General features: G+C 47.3%; 1 protein-coding gene across 3 annotated transcripts in view; it reads left to right on the forward strand.

Moving 5' to 3' along the window:
- Positions 1–3,562: 3,562 nt before the first annotated feature.
- The window catches only part of phlpp2 (PH domain and leucine rich repeat protein phosphatase 2), a 31,132-nt gene continuing 17,281 nt past the window's right edge, over positions 3,563–17,413 (forward strand). For all 3 annotated transcript variants that reach the window (XR_014121646.1, XM_027007457.3, XM_081709101.1), the window contains exons 1-4: positions 3,563–3,870; positions 4,997–5,274; positions 7,230–7,363; positions 16,589–16,779. Coding sequence is in view for 2 of the 3 variants with exons in the window: in XM_027007457.3 (XP_026863258.3) it covers positions 3,679–3,870; positions 4,997–5,274; positions 7,230–7,363; positions 16,589–16,779 (795 nt within the window). In the remaining variant the exon portion in view is untranslated. The remainder of the gene's footprint in view (positions 3,871–4,996; positions 5,275–7,229; positions 7,364–16,588; positions 16,780–17,413) is intronic.

Raw genomic sequence — 17,413 nt, forward strand, 5'->3', positions numbered from 1 at the left:
ATATTCCATCAAGTCATTTTCATGGTTTCACACCATCATGGGTACAACCTTGGTGTTCACACAAACCCCTCTTTACTAACAAAATTAACCAGATCTTTTGCTGCTCTTTGTTAAATCTTCATATACACAAAGTGACCAGATTTTGCAAATTAAGATGTACGATGCCTCATCGTCTGAGTTTGGTGACCAAATTTGAAATGTTCCTTTGACTTTGGAGATATTTTGAGCAATGTTATGTGTATATGGAGAAAGTGATCTTCTGCATTCTGTTTAGGTTTTTTTGTTTTAGACATTTAGCTTTTTCTGTACATATTGAGAACTTTTAAGATCCATCCACTGTCCCTTTCATCCCTGTTTTTAGATATTGACGGTTTTCTAAAACTTCCTTCCAGTACTGCACAGTAATCACACAGAATCATAGTCTAGTTTAACAGCTACCCTCTTTGATCGATTGTTTATTCAGATGAAAATGTATTATCTGCTGCCTGTATATTGTATATAATTGTAAAAGACAACAAAAAAGATCAAATCAAATAAACTCCCATTTGAAGACCTGTGGAGATTAGTTAGGGGCTGTACTTGTACACAAGTGTAAAGAATCAACCTTGAGCTGCATTTTGTTTATTCATAAACTTTGTTTTAATACGTTTGCTTTCAGCTAGTGGAAGAAAATGCTGTTGACGAGACCTCCTTTCAGTAGCGCAGCACATACGCCATGTAGGGTCACAGGACCGCGCTGGTCTTTCCACACTCCGTGAATTCGCTCCTCCACCAGAACCTCCTTTCTGGACTCGTATTGCTCCCCATAGCAAAAGTGACAGGATGTGTGTGAATCCATCAGACCTATGTTATAAGTTCTTTACTGGAGAGGCTCGGTACCGCTTCATGATCACTTTTATAAGTCTCTGCGCTGCTCACAAAGATCGCACCAAAATAAGCATGCATTTTCTTGCGCTCTCTCTCACTCACACACACACACACACGTACACGTGGCTTTCATTTTTTTTCTTTCCTGCCTTTATAGATTTATTTGGCAACATAAACCTAGACCCTCCCACACATTAAGTTATTATATTAATAGTTATTGTATTCAAGTGGAATGATCAGTAACAGATATGGCTGTCACAGTCTCTCTCTGGAGTTCTAGCCTTCTGACAGAAATAATTTGTATGTTTCATCTATATATTGACAAAAGTCTATCTCCAGGCTGCCATCCTGAGTCCTTCTTCACTGCTGGACTGCTGAAGCAGTGAGGTAGAACGAAACGGGGGTAGAACCCTGTGCTATTGATCCTGTCTTGAATGATGTCTCAGTGCATACTAGCAGCTAGTTATGTCTGACTTAACATGGAGCCCATCATTCTGATCTGAGGGTTATATGAAAGGGGGCATATCTAAAAGGCACAGCTATTTGAGTTATGTAAGTGGAGAGAAGACAAAAGAAACCAAGCCCTACAGAATCCCGTTTCTTAGGCTTGTTTTTTTTGTGTTCTGGTTAATTCACAAAGGTGTGCATATGTGCGTGTGTTGGAGATGGCAAGAAGAGTATAAGGTGCTTCGATGCCTTGAGCTGCACCTTTCGCGCTGTTTAACAATTGCTGCGATGATTTTTTCAACTTTTCAGCTTTTGAGCTGCATGTGGAAACCAAATGTAAATAGTCATTTTTACTCTCTTCTGTAAACCTCCTGTCAAAATGAAAGAAGTTAAAGTCTCCTAAAGGAAATTCATCCCAGTTCCCTGCCATCCTGATGTATGCCGACCTTTTTTGGAAAATCTGTTAACTCTCAAGTTAATGTTGATCGAGTCAGACACTCTCCTGAGCTTAGTGAGGGACTGACCAGAAGACTGTTGATTTGAATGTAGTTCTTTGACCAAGTGAACTCTACATGTAACACCTGCTTGGTTGGTCATTATCCCCTTCCACGTCCCTGTTTGTAACTATGAAAGCTACCAGTTGTTCTTTTGAACTTGTATCTATAAAGGTGCCCCCTACCCAGTCATTTTACACGTGCTGTCCAACCACATCCGAACGTGTGCAGAGAGGGGAGCCTGGACACACTTGACTTTCCCCACATGAATTTGACATGCTGAACTGAGTCAGTATCCTGTGTCTTCAAGGAGCGTGTGATGGACTGAAAATAATCCATGATGACGACGTTGAATGAAAATAACTTGTAATCTATTACATGGGATATTTTAGACTTATGCTGTGTATTATTGTCTTTGGGTTGGAGAAAATGACCAAGATAAATAAAAAAAAGTGAAAATTTAAAATTGAATTATTCACTGTTTATTTCCGATCTAAAAATATTTGGTTATATATGTTAAACTCAAGTATGATTTTCAAGTGTATTTAGCTACATAATCCATCATAAAAGTGAAGCCCGTCCAGTAGAAATGTTCCTTTGACACACGCGCTCCTTTTGATAGCCTTGACGGTGAGTCTAGTTATACCATGGTGCAATACCGCCCTCTTGCGGTGCATATGATGCAACGATTAGGAAACGAAGCACCGCAGACTTAACCTCTAAATCTGTTCTACAAGGGTTGCTCCACTTGATCAGTTATTCCATGAATTTCTAATACATTTAGACTACCTTGAACTTTAACTGCCATTTCCCTCTCATAAAGCGCTATGAATTCCTTACTCCTAACCTCTTTCTTCACTTTGGTATTTCACTGTGCTGTGTGATCATGCAATACTGCTGCGCGTGAGGCCTCTTCCCAGTGACTCCATCCACTCCTGTGTGCATCAGGGAAAATGACCTCAGCTTGGAATATTCAGTTGTCCCCTGAATAGGTGGAGCCATAACCATTGCATGACTTAATTATCTTAGAGTAAAACGTTAAAAAGGCCTTGTGGATCATTAAGGGGGTTGCTTGAATGTCGATTGCATGTTTGCAGTGCAGAGAGTCTCTTGCACATGCTTTCTCATTCCCTCTTAGATACCCCGGCTTCAGATCGACGGCCAGTGATCATTATTCATCTTCAGTGTGGGTCTTGTGTAACGCTAACAGCTGAGTTCATATCGAAACAAATACAACTTAACTGAAACGGTGTTCGAGGAGATAGGTCAGTAATACTGAGGCGCCAGATACAATTTTAACTGTAAAACCGCCAGATATGTTATGTACTTATGATAAACATGATCTTTGATAAAGATGAGGAACATGAAACATGTAACGTGTAAATTTTATGATGTAACGTTCGCTTAAGAGGGCTTGACTGAATTATCCTTCCTTAGTCGGCACCAATCAATTCAGAACGGTAAGAAATTCTTATATATTTCTGAAATTACTATTACCTTTGCTGTGTCAGGTGGATTGGTGAGTCTAGTATAGCATCAAAATAATAAAAAAAAACGCTTCACGGTTGCTTTATTGTGTAAGATGTACGTTTCACATATCCTTTTAAAAGCACCTGTTTGGGCCTCCGCTTCTTTATGAATAATTCAGTAGATTTCAAGTCGTGGAATGGGCAGCGCCCTATGAATAATAAGTAACACCGCCCCTCTAATGTTTATTCAGTGTGTATCTGACAGCCCTGAGATTTGGTCTCATTATGGCGTCTCACCAGAGCAGGATGGGCTTTTTCCGCCGCCTGTGTTGGAATTTACTAGTCGTCATTTGCGACGTTATATCTGGATTTATGTGGTGAAAGACATACGTGTGGGCGAAATGAAAGACGAGGAAAACACGGCGAGATTGGCACAAAATGCCGATACGGAGCGAAAACACGGAGCTGCTCCCGAGAACGGGCACGGCGGCGGCGGCGGCGGCGGCACATCGCCGGTCCTGGTGCTCCGTGAAGCGCCGGGCGACCGCAGCGGTCCGGCGAGCCGAGGCGGAACGGGAATCCGAGTTTTAAAGGTAGTAAGTTGATTAACCTACAGTTGGCTAGAGCTGCAAAGCACTGCACAGTGGCAGAGTCCCTGTCTACCAGGGCCCGGGTCGCCTACGTGTGAACTCGGGATGCCGACACTTTACGCACGTCGTGCATCCACGAGGATGAGCTCCAGCGCACCGTTGGACTCTCAGATGTCAGAGTGCGTACTGCTCATTACTGAGCGCCCGTGCTCTAATGTGCTGAAACGAGAGCAGTGTTGCAGCAACATTAACAGTCTAACCTGTTTGCACACTCTCCAAATCTTTCTGCGTGTCCGGTGAAATCCTCAGCACGCGTCAGCGGGGCAGCATCTGTGTGTTTTGTTCATAGTAAGTTAGAAATACAAAAATGCATTTTCCATCCACCTCTCGGCCGATCTGGTACCGTTAGCTAGCACGCACGGTTCAGCAATAAGCGTGCTGCTCTCGTTTCCGGCTCGGGGTGTTGGGGCTCCGTGTAATTAGTGTGTAATTAAGATGGAGACGAACATGAGCTAAACGTCTGAAGTCTTAATGCCTCTCCAACCAGAGTACATTAGGGCTTATAAGACCACATCTCAATCAGAACCAAAGCGTTTTCACACGCGCCAAGCCGTCGGATTTTTCGTCTTTAGTGCGCGTGAGTCAGCTGTACAGACGGATCTATGGATGTGGCATAACGGAGGGGGGGCGCGAGTGCGTGCTCGCGTCTATAAAAACCTGTGATCTTTACTTCGCCGCCCGGCGGGGAGCGTCTCCAGAGAGCGTGTGCGCTCAGCGAGCTTCCTCTGCGGGAGCAGCACGTCGTCGCGCTCTCTGATGACCGGACGCCCGGTCGCCCATGTCCGAATCAGGCTTGGCCTATACGGTGCTCGTGCCCTGTGTAAATATTTTGTCCCTCCGGGTCTCTCCCTGGTTGGAAGGCTGCCGCGCGCACCGTTAATCGTTATTGCCACTAATACTAGCGGTATTTATACACTCCGTTAGTATTTAACAGCGTGTATAAATAATAATAATAATAATAATAAAAAACCGTGACGCCGTGTGACGTTCAGAAAACGGGCCTGATTCGGTGATGTTGATTTCTCCGCACGGTCCGTTTCTCACGCGCCTCTCTCCCATTGCACCGCAGCGCAACATGAAGCGCAACGGTAGTCGCGGCTGCATGACCCGGAAGACGCGCTTCGGCTCCCGTGAGAGGGACTGGCTGAAGGGTGACACCCAGCGGGGCTGCGTGTGCCTCTACGGAGCTTCCGAGCCCCAGGCGCCTGCTCTGGCGCCCCCGAGCTCGTCAGCGGCTCAGCCGGACCTCCGGCTGGTGCTCTGCTCCACCAGAACTACTGTGGAGGAACTCAGCAACCAGCGTGATGGCCTGGGCCTCTACCTGCAGTTACATGGAGACCTGATCAGGTAAAACACACACACACACACACACACACACACACACACACACACACACACACACACACACTGCAGTCACATTTTGACTTTCTGTGGGGGGGGAATCCCTTTTCCTCTCATGATGCATGATCAGAGCTTTCCAGAAAAACAGGCTGTCCAGCAGCTCGACCTGTAATCTGAGTCTTTCACCTTCTCTCCCTCCCTCCCCTAGTGGCGTTTCTGACGAGACCAGGAGGGCAGTCTTTAACTTCCTCTCTAGCTGTTTCTGCCAACATCTTGTTTGCTTCAGTGCAGCGCGTAAGATGCCACATGTGCTACGATTCTTTTCTGCTTGCCCTCTTGTTACTTCCACGGGCTTTAGCCGAAGACACTTTATCTCCTGCGCGGTCAATTTATCAGTTTGGCAGCTGGTCCAGTAATCTGTGATGTTATAGTCTTTTACATTTATGCTTGGATCGATATTTCTACTGATGATACAGTCGTGTGAGGCTTTGGTAATTCATGTCTACAGTATGAAGAGATGTATCTCTTCTCTTAGGCAGAACTAAAGTCAGAGAGGGGCAGGTGACCCTGGAAAGCCTGTGAAGGTGAATTCCATAACTTCACGGCTTAGAGAAATGAGCTGTGAGGATGTGTGTGATTCACCACACACTGCAGCCATTCAAATACATTTTCTTCTGTGTGTTACTTGCTATGTTGCCTGTTGAATGGAAATACAGGCTTGTTAGTGCATATTATTTTTAATGTTAGGATTACAATTCATATTGTTTTTTCGTGTATGAGATTGGTGTGCTTTGACATGGTTTGGGTGGGAACGGCTGTGCGGATTGGAAGTCTCCGGGGTTTCAGGCTCAGTGATTGGGCACCTCTCCACCCTTTCATCTCTGAACCTCTCCACGTCTGCAGCTGCTATCTGTAGGTAAAAAAGTCATGGAGTGAGGGGCCACACAGGCCACCTAAGACATACACCACACTGAGGCTCACAGGCGGCATGCACACCTGTACGTGGCCTGCTAGGCTCAAGAGAAAGTGTTTTGGTTGAATTCACACAGGCAGGAACACTAGATCAGTAAGACAGGAGCTGTGTGTTTAGGTTGAATTCACATGATTTTACACGCACGTATGCGTGTGGGTGTGTGTGTGTGTGTGTACACTTCCTGTGCTGCACCAGCTATCACGGTGCCCTTCTCCACCATGCTGTGTTTGAAAACACGGCCCCACCCTGGGCTAGCTGCATACCCTCACATGTTGGCCTGCATCAATGTGTCGCCCCGTAGTGGGCTTGAAGGGTCAAAGGTCAGAACCCCATCAGGACGAGAGCAGGCCGGGCCAGGTTCTGTGGGAAGGGCAGACCAAGCAAAGGAAGCTGGCAGCCTGACATAAGCCTGGATGGCCTCCGCGACGAGGCAGACACCGCCATCTTTTAAATAGACTGGCTTGTGTGCTTGTTTGGGTTCAGAGAAATGCTGCCTGCCCATATGAGTCCTGTTGCCGTGTTTTGCCTTGACGGTGACCCCGTGAGGGATGGTGGTGAATGTGGGCGGCGGCGAGGATCACTGGAGATGTGGTTTCTCTCTGCTGTGGTTGCCTAGTCGTAGAGAAGTCACTGTTGTCTGGAAATGTCGTGATGGAAATGTTCATGACTGTGATGTTCCTGACCTGAAATAACAGTGTGTGTGTGTAGTACTCCTTCCTGCTTTCTGGTTTGTGCTGCATTATGGTGAATGTGAAATGTGATTTTGTGTGGTGTTTTTCCATGCTAAAATACGCCACAGGATTCATCTGCCTTAATTGACGAGAACATCATGAGCTCACAGGTGTGACTTGGTGCTTGGTGTACAGTGGTATTCAGAACTACTGTGAAGACTCGGCTCTCTAGTACCCAGCTCTGGTTATTCTGTCCTCTCTCTTTCACACCTTCCCTGTCTCATTCACTGACTCAGTGCCTCTCCTCCTCTCTGCAGGAGGCTGGATCCCTCTGAACGACCTCTTCAGATAGTGTACGATTACCTGACCACCATGGGCTACGAGGACCCTCTGCGCATTCAGCAGGAAGCTGCCAACTCGGACCTCAGCTGCATGGTTCGCTTCTTCAGTGGTGAGTCCTGGTCCATGTCTTCCTCATACTGTCTTGCCCTCCCCCGTGGGTTGGGGGGGCCACGGTCCTGCAGGCCGGGTGCACCGCTGCTGTGTCCTGAGAAGCAGTCAGAGCCAAGTCTGAGCTGGGTCTTTTACTTCTGCATTTTGTGGGGGGTGTGATGCTGATTTAGCTTTAGCTGTTCCGAAGCAGCAGCAGTAAACAAAATACACAGCACACAAGTACTACGGGAACACCACGGGAACAGCATGCACTCACCACACGATCACCACGGGAACAGCACAGACACACCACACGTGCACCATGGGAACACCATGTTCACACCACGGGAACAGCACAGACTCACCACATGAGCACCATTGGAACAGCGCGCACACACACACACACACACACACACACACACAACACGAGCACCATGGGAACACCACGTTCGCACCACAGGAACAGCACACGAGCATTGTGCTCGGGTAGACACACTTATCTCCTTCTGTGGTAGAGGTTGCTTTATGTTGACTTGGAGTTGCACAACCTCTTTTTGTGGTAGGAGAGTGTGTTTGCTCTCACGTTTGCTCCCACGTCTCGAGCAGCACATGTACCGATAGTTCACCATTTTGTCAGGAGACCCCCCTCTCCCTTGACTGCGCACGTTTGTGTGAGGACTGAATGCAGAACAGATCATTGTTGAAGGACCCCAGCCTTGTGCACACACAGACTGGCAGTGCCGCAGCAGACTGGGCTGTCCTGCCAAGCCTGCCTTGCTCAGGCGGAGCTCAGCGGGTTGGGCTGGCATCCCCTGGGCGGAGAGCCAGCTCCCCCAACCTGGGCTGGCGGGCTAAGAGCCATCCGTCAGGACCAGGGTGGAGGGGAATGAGGGCCATTCCTCACTGCCAGGTCAGGGGCGCTTTGGTCAACCATGGCCCTGCGGGACAGCCTGATGGATGGCTCAGGACTTCAGACCAACGGGTCACGCCTACTTTATTTGTAGGCCGCAGCCTCGTGGGAAGGCGGGTGCAATGTATTAGGGTGAGACAAACACACTCACTCTGCCAGAGTGACGCACGGAACCACCCACCCACCCACCCACACACACACACACACACACACACACACACACACACACACACACACACACACACACACACACACGTGCCCCAGGTCATGTTCCATTACCCTCGTAAAGCAGCTCATAGCCATTGGGGAGAAACAGGGGACTGTAATGTTCTGTAATATTCTGCTCCTGTTAATAACAGACTAAATGTGTGCGTGTGTGTGTGTGTATGGGGGTGGTGGTGCTTGTGTGTATGTTTGTGCATGCGTGTGCCCAGCGTGTGCATGTGTGTGTGCTTGTGTGTGTGTGTTGCGCAGTGCTGAGTCGGTGTCACACTGTGGATGGGGACTTTGTGACCACAGATTCTTAGAGATTTAAGCCTCTAGTCATACTGTAAATTAACTGGCTATTAAACTATAATTAATGAACAAATTCAGTCTTGGGGTTTTTTTTTTTGTTAGATGAATTTAACTGGAGTGACTGGACTAGAATATCCTTTTGAAATATCCAATATTGAAGATGTCAAAATGCTAAACATCTCAGCAGTGGCAGTGTTGTTTAAACACTGCATCATCCAGCGGATCTGCGGGCATGGGGCGGTGGCTCTGTGTCTTTGGACTGTGGTGCTTCCCCTTGTTGTGTAGGGGGCAGGATGGTAGAGGTGGCTGACTGGTTTAGCTTATGGGACCACTGAGGTTTGGAATGACCAATCAGGTTGTGCTACTACCTCATGCAGAAACCCCGCCTCGGGCTGTACTGGCCCGGGACTATGGTAGGAACATCTGCAAACCTTGATTAAACATTAGCACTGGGACTCTAATGAGAGCCTGGTAAACCAGTGCATAATACTGTCTCAGAGAGTACTGGCTGGGTGGTGCAGCGCAAACCTTTGGAAGTTATTTAATGCAAAGTTTGTTTCCTGCAAGGCTGACTGATGTAACGCTGCAAACCTCATCCCTGTTCTCTGTTTTAAGGGTGTGGGTTGTGGGCAAAGCATAATAGAAAAGCCGTTAACAAGTGGTAACTTAATAAAGTCCACACTTTAGGAAAATACAGGCCCACAGACCCTAGGCCTCTGCTCAGGAGGGGAGGGTAGAGGTCACCGAGTCCAGCTGCAGCTCCCTGGGGAGAGGGATGTGATTTCTGGCCTGGATCCACTCGGCTCGGCTGGGGGTTGCTGCAGAACACTGCCCCACTCGTGCAGAAACTTGGCCGCAGCCTGTGATGACCACAGTGGCCCTCAGTAAAGATCATCTTTGTGACTGGCTCTGGCCAGTTAATGAGATATTGATCTGCCAGGCGCCTTGATGTAAAGGATAAAATGAAAACTAAATAAAGCATGTGTGTGTGTGTGTGTGAGAGAGAGAGAGAGAGAGAGAGAGAGAGAGAGAGAGAGAGAGAGAGAGAGAGAGAGATGACAAAGCCTTGGGATGAGAAGTGTTACTTTGGGACTGGACCAATATATAAGGAAAGGGAGATTGCATCTGAGTCTCCCCTGCCTCACCCTAGTTCACCCTGCCTCACCCTAGTTCACCCTGCCTCACCCGCCTCTTCGTCTGGAGCAGAGAACTGTGCTCTGTTTATAATGTGAGGAGCAAGGACTCTACGTCTGACTGGCCTCCTATCTGGGCCTTCACTGTGGATCATCCACATATTTAACAGAAGGTGGATGTAATTAGGACGAGCCACACTCGTACTGTAATCAGTTCTGGCTTTACTGCTACAAAGCCTGAACCTGAGTGCCATGACACCCGTATGGTGTGTTTTTGTCTGCTTATATGACGAGTCTTGTTTCGGTCTTTGGCGCTGATGGTTCAGTCCCTGCAGTTTGACCAACGCAACTCCCAGCGTGTTGGATCAGCTCGGCTGTCGTCATCATTCTTTCCTGAGCACAGAGACCCTCAATGAGTCATTTGTATCCGATCAGGTTTCCTTGTACAAGGGTCAGTCATGCTGGTCTGACTGTCTGGTAGGATGCCCAATGTTTATTGAATGTAGATGACTCACTCTGTTTCTCAGCTGTGATCTTTATGGTACACATGCTCAGCTGTGATCTTTACGGTACATGTGCTCAGCTGTGATCTTTACGGTACATGTGCTCAGCTGTGATCTTGTCTCCTGTTTGAACTTTTCAAAGTATTTTTTTTCTAGTAAGGTCTCACCCGTCATAAATAAAGAGTTGTGAGACATGTTTTGGCAGTGCACTGGGGTCTCACAGCTCTGGGCTGTTACATGTTCAGATGTTTCTTACATTGATATTCCTTGATATGGTTCAGTGGCCTTCCATTCCGCCTCATAACTCCAAGTGACCTGCCTCATTAGTCTGAATGAAAAAGAAAAAAAAATATCCTCAAGTACTTTGAGGAATGTGTTTCATTTGCTTTTCTATTATGCTTTCCTACAATTCTGTACTTTTTTCCTGAAAATTCCATTCACTGCATTTCTCAAGTCCACTGCGGTTTGAATGTAATGTTTATTATTTCCAGAGCTGATCTGTGCTGTTGGCTTCGCCCGAACACTGCACTTCCATCCTCTGCCTGTCCTCCAGCAAGCTCGTGGGATTTCTGTAATCTTACATAGCTTAGACAAACTGGACTATTCATTTATGGGCAAGAGAAGGGCCATTTTTTTTAAACTCTGCACGGCAGGAGTCAGGGAGCCCCAAGACTTTTGGTCTTTGATGCGGCTCTCTGAAGCCAGCGGCCAGTGAGGTCAGTGAGGGGTTGTACGTCTCATTCGATACGATTCAATAAGGAGTACTAATTCTTGACAGCCGCCCCCTACACACACACACACACAGCGAGGGGAAATAAGACTCCAATACAGTTGCCAAATCCGCTGTCAGCACGATGTTTGGGGAGCTTGAATGCTGGGCCCAGGCCCTGCGGCCTCTGGAGCGCCGAGCTGGCAGCCGCCGGGCGTTAGTGAGGAGATCCTGAGAGTTGCCAGAGAGTTGCTGCTCCTGCCGTGTGGCAGGGCCCGGGGGAAGGAAACGGCCATCCATATGGCAGCTGGAAAAGGCAATTAGCTGTATGCATCCACCGGCACTAGTCACGAGGCCTGAAACCGGCCAAGCCTGGCCCAGATATTTCACCGCCTCACTGAAGGCTCACGGCCGCTGCGTCTGTACTTGTAGGGGGCTGGCTGAAATTGAATCTTCCATGCATTAGCACAATCAGTTGTATGCTGAGGTCACGTGTCATGACCCTCATGGGGCAGATATCTGCTATTACCTTCGGTTGAATCATCCCTATATTACTCAAGCCCCTGTTAGCAGACTGTGTGGCAAACACGATGCTAATGCGTAACCATCTCTCTTAGACGAGTGCATAAAAGAATTGGTCATTTGGAAATCACTGTATCTTGAGCACCAAATCGAGAACATGCCAGTGTTGACGCCGATGCTCCGACAGGGTCCTGGTCGTCAGGGGAAAACAAGGCTGGCTTGTCCAAGGATGTTATGTGATGCTGCGTTCTCAGAAGCTCGAATAACAAAAAGGTTTCAGTCTGGAGTCTTCTTCACTCTGGTTAGGATAGATTCTAATTAGATAGTGTGGCCAGAAGTTTTTTATGCCTTTTGTAGAGCTGTCCTAAACAACTTCCATTGTTATGACAGAGTTGCTGTTTTGACTTTGGATTTGCACGCATGGGATTCAAAAATGAGCAAGATGAAGGTGACAGGAGGAAAAAGCCAAAAGGGAAATCCCTCGTCCTTTGGGATTCTGATCCGAGAAGGACAGAAGTGGAGTTAAATAGAAGCACTGATATCATGCAGAGAAAAGGACCGTGAACTTGGCTAGTGATCCAAATGAAAAGCTTGACAGAAATATGAGAGATTACTGATTCTGTTAAATGTATACAAACGTATAGGATATTAGATATAAAAACGAAGTGAGTAGCAGACTGGGGACAAAGATGTCTGGCCGTAGACATTGAGGAAGAGCGTGAAGAGTCCCTGCAGCATCCAGGCGAGGTTCTTCAGCAAGGGTAGCACATGAAACATCACCACTGTCCTCTTCACACTCAACATACCGGGCGGAAAGTGTGAGAGGAGAGGAGCGCCAATGATCCACCATATCCATGCCATGAGCAGAAGAGGGGAAAAACATTATCCAAGAAGTGTCTAGACCTTAGTTTTCATCCTATGTGTAAGAAGGTATTTGTGTCTAAAATGCGGACACGGAGGTTGTTCCATAGGTGGGAGCTATGTAGGGACATGCACTGACCCGTAAGGTCATTTTCCTAATTTAGCTTAGTCACAAAACGCCTGTGTCTTGTGAGTCTGTGCTGTGGTGGCTTATATTGGGTATAATAGGCAGCTAAATTATAGAGATTGTGTGCAATTTCCTCAAAACGAGGCCCTGGTGGCCGGTAAATATTGTCAGACGAACTGAGAACGACTGAAAGACTTCTAAATCATCCACATTATTAAATGGTATATTAAAGGAGCTGAGTGTGTACGCTGGTTTCTCAGAGCACTGCTAGTTGCTTTGCTCCCCATGTAAACTAGGGCTTCGTACGTTACTCTGAACTGCTGTTCTCAACCTCAGGCCTTATGCAACTGATTAAACCAGCTTCTGCTAAAGTGTGTTAAACCCTTGATCAGTAATTTTGTCATTTACCATGACCATCTTAGCTGCGAGGGCTCCAAACAAGGTGTGGGTCTAAGTTCATGTTCATTGGGTGGGTGAAACGTTTTTGAAAGGGTTTCCTGTGGTCCGACCTTGGTCTTGGATTGTCGAGGACTCCTGACGCCTACAAAACTTCAGCATAGTTTATTGTGATGAGAGCAGCACCTTCACAAGAGGAACGGATCACTGTCTGAACTCCGAAGGTCCACTGTACGCTGCTTCCCACGGCTAGCGGTGCTTTAGCGACTGTAATGTGGCGTTAGTTGTGTTGCTGTGAACTGGAATGGGGACAGTAAGTGTATTACTGTCTAAGACATTGTCTTTGCCAAACCACGCACCTGTATTTGTGATTTGTGACTGCCTGAGACAAAATCAGAAATGATGTGAGCCAGCAGTTTTGATGTCAGGCAGGGTGCCTTTAGGACAGAGATGAGTCACCCACTCACCATGGTGTATTGGGTCTGCCGCTAGAGATAAGGACTCACCGTCTGAGGCCAAGAACTCAAGAGCTTGCAACAGAGCGGACACGCTTGGTGCTAACGCCGGTCATCTCTGACGTGGCTCTCTGTCTTCTCTGCCACTTGTGTAGTGTGCGGCAGTGGTAGCTCGGTGGTGAAGGTACTTGACTTGTAATTAGAAGGGTGCTGGTTCAAGCCAAGTTGCCACTGTTGGGCCCCTGAGCAAGAACCTTAATCCTCAATTACTCATGTTGTACTCAGTCATAATTGTAAGTCGCTTTTGATAAAAGTGTCAGATACATGTAAATGTGAGCTACAGTTATCACTTCTACTGTCGATGCAGAAACATTAACTGATCATACTATTCTTAATAATGGGAACAACGAAAAGGGGAAAGTTGTGAGGCTGGAGCATTTGAAAAATAGGAACTACATGACACATGTCACATCATACAGTATAAGAAGTGACATGGGTCAACTTTGCAATAGCTAATAACATAAGAAGACCACAGGAGCTTAGCAATGACGAGACCAGAATAATGACTGAACGATTAATGCTTTCAATCATAAAAAAACATCGTTAACCAGATTGAGAGCACTGATGTGTCAAAGACGGCTGTAGAGATAAGAGTAGACCAGAGTCACGTCAGAGGGTTTACCACAAGAACGCTGGCAGGACTCTAGAGCGACAGGATCAAATTACAGTTCACAAAAAATATACTAAAACAACGTGTGGGGTTCTTGGTCAAGGCCCTGTGCTCTGATTAAGTGGATATTAATAATATTACCACAGTGATGGAATAAAGCAATTGTGAAGGGAAAAACAGCTGTGCTTCTGATCCAAAGCAGTGTAGTGTGGAGACGTGGGCCTGAACTGCGCGGCTCTGCTGATGAAAGCGTGTCACTTCCCCTCTGCGGCGACCTAACTGCTGACGCCAGCACAGGACTCTGAAGTACACACACGTCTCCTCACTGCTCGGCTCCAAACAGATGCCTCATGTCCTAGTGGAGGGCACTTTGCCTGGTGACAAAGCAAAACCCAAAACATGTTTCTGCTACTGTAGTAACTAGGGAGTTTTCCAGGGCCAGGAAGTGGAATGTTCCTCATTGGCCAAAAGCAACCCGTTCACCATTCGTCTCCATTTAGCAGGCATTTAATTAGTTAAGGACAAAAAAAGATTTTAAAAGGTAGTCATTTGAAACCTAGCCTCCGTCCAGGCAGACACACTCAAGCTGCTGTTTACAGATCAGGCAGTAATCCACTGCAAAGGGTTTGCAACCAACCCCTAAGGATGACAGTATTATGAGATTCATTTTTCTAATTACTTATGGGCCCACCAAATTGGGGTGGCGTTATCGTCAGAATTTGATTTCTCTTTACTATCTTTACTATTGACTTCGTAGTGTTCGTGTTGTTAAATATACAGTTCTAATAAACATACCAAACCCAAAAGCTGTAGACTGCGATTTGTGAGTGTAGATGGAAGATTATTCAGTGGTTAGTATGTGTTTGATGCCTTGCTATCTCTAATATCTGAAGTTCCTTTCTCTTGGGACGTCTGTGACATATGGTTGGTTGACTTTATCTGGGTTAGGTTGGAGTGTTTCCAGCCTCGCACTTTACAGTTATGATTGGATTGACCTGGGTTCCTCTTAGAAAAGGTCCTTAAAAGGTTGTTGCTGTGTGTGTGTGTGTGTGTGTGTGTGTGTGTGTGTGTGTGTGTGTGTGTGTGTGTGTGTGGTGATGTACACTTATTTTAAATTAGCAGTTTGACAGTGTTGTGTTGACTTTAGGTTCACTGACACAGACTGAAGTGAGTGACCATGGCAGATGATGGAGGCATGTGTACCGTTTACTGTCATTGCGTGTGTTGATGTGACAGGTTTTTTCTTTAACCAATGTGGCGTGTGTTTGTGATTGTAGTATGTCTCCATGCTATCGACTGTCCTGGGCTCTAGAGCTCTGGTTTGGCCTTTGGTCTTCCAGGTTCAACCGACGAGCCCGTTTCATAGCAACCACTCGCTCTCCCTATCAGCCAGAGTTCTGGAGCTCTCCTGCAAGTGGGATGAGGAGACACCCTTATCGACTCTGGCCCCGTTCTGTGTTACTGCCTCTTAGTTCTGGAAGATCAGTCTTCCACACAGAAGACACCCTGCTGGGCAGGGAGCTGCAGTTCAATGCCTTGTAGGAACCAAAGAGCTGACAGCGAGCTGTGGCAGTCCTCCAGAGGGGCACGCACATGCTCATCGTCTACCTGCTGGAACACCTGCACTCACCAAGAGGTCTGGTAGGGGAAGTCGAAGGCAGCATATGTCCTCCTTGGACCTGGTCCGACCCGCAGTTATCCTTAACGTGTCCGAGCTGGAAGTCGTGCAGGTCTGGGGAGCCCGTGGAGGTGCCACGCTGAGCCCGGTGCCCGCGTGCCAGCACGGGTCCTGGCGGCACGTTCAGATTGAGGGTGGAGAGAGGTGAGGGGGGCAAAAGGCGCGTGGTTCAGCACTGACTGCACCTGTGTTCGAGTGGATGAACTTTGTTCGCTGAGATCTCGGTGGGAGTCTGAGCATGGGAGCACTTCAGTGGTCACTGTAGTTACTAGATAATATGCTTTTGCATATTTTGCAGATTTTGCAGAGTCGTAGGTCATATGACTTTATGTATCACATAAAATAAGTGAGGTAATAATGGCACAGCTGTATCTGTCTGTCTGACTCCAATGACTGCATGTGTGTGTGTGTGTGTGTGTGTGTGTGTGTGTCTCACTGGGAACTGACATTTGCTGGCAGCTCCATTGTCCTTGCATCTATATCTCCTACAGAGATCCTACACTACTCTGCCTCTGCGTGTGTGTGTGTGTGTGTGTGTGTGTGTGTGTGTGTGTGTGTGTGTGTGTGTGAGCGGCATATTGTGACAGCTGCCTCTCCGGGGGCTCTGTGTTCAGAAGATCTCAGAGTAGGGGGGGATGTACTTGTCTGGGCACTTCCATGTTCCATTTTTAATTTATTTTGTGTACTCAGTATAAACTTTTCTTGTAAAGGTCCACTACAGTGTGTGTGTGTGTGTGTGTGTGTGTGTGCGTGCGTGTCCGCAGAGCGCCCGGTGAATGCGGATCAGCAGGACCGGACCCTGCTGAAGGGAGTGTTCAACGTGCGCAAGGGCAAGACGCAGCTTCACAAGTGGGCGGAGCGGCAAGTGATCCTGTGTGGCACCTGCCTGATCGTGGCCTCCGTGAAGGACAGCCTGACGGGCAAACTGCACATTCTGCCCCTGGTTGGGGGGAAGGTGAGCGAGATCAGGGGCTCCCACGCACTGCTCCATTGCCCCACGCTCTCGCTGAGAGCTCGGCCACGGCTGGGGCGTACAAACACAGCTGCACACGACAGGGGAGGGAGGGGAGGCTCTAGCCTCCAGCAATCCAGGGCGCACAACGCTACGATTCCCTGAGCTGTGTCCACGGGACTGCAATAAGCAGCTCCACGTTACCTTTTATACTTTATGTATTAGTTATATATTAGATATACTTATATATTACCTTTTATACACCTTACAAATGTGTTTCAGAGCTGTAGGTCTACATACGTGACCTCCCTCGTGGGAAGTTTTAAGTACGTTTTTTCTGAGGTGCTTAAGTGTTGAAATGTGTAATATGCAGACCTTATGTCAGGTTTGCTAAACGTGGAGTAGGCCGTCTGTATGCGGTTACAGTGTTGCTGCTGACGAGAGTGTATTGTATTTACATATCACAACTTCTCTGGAAGGGTTAGGTGTCCTAGTGCTGTAATAAATCTAGTTCCCTTTATGACCTAATTAGGTCATCCTCCTGTGTCCTGTAAATAATAATTGGCTACTCACAGAATAAGGGGTCACACCCTTTTTCTTTCGTTTTGTTTTTGCACGCCCCTGAGACACTCTTTCT

Source organism: Electrophorus electricus, chromosome 3 (assembly GCF_041902795.1).
Source record: "Electrophorus electricus isolate QZ-2024a chromosome 3, ASM4190279v1, whole genome shotgun sequence".
Lineage (NCBI taxonomy): Eukaryota > Metazoa > Chordata > Actinopteri > Gymnotiformes > Gymnotidae > Electrophorus > Electrophorus electricus.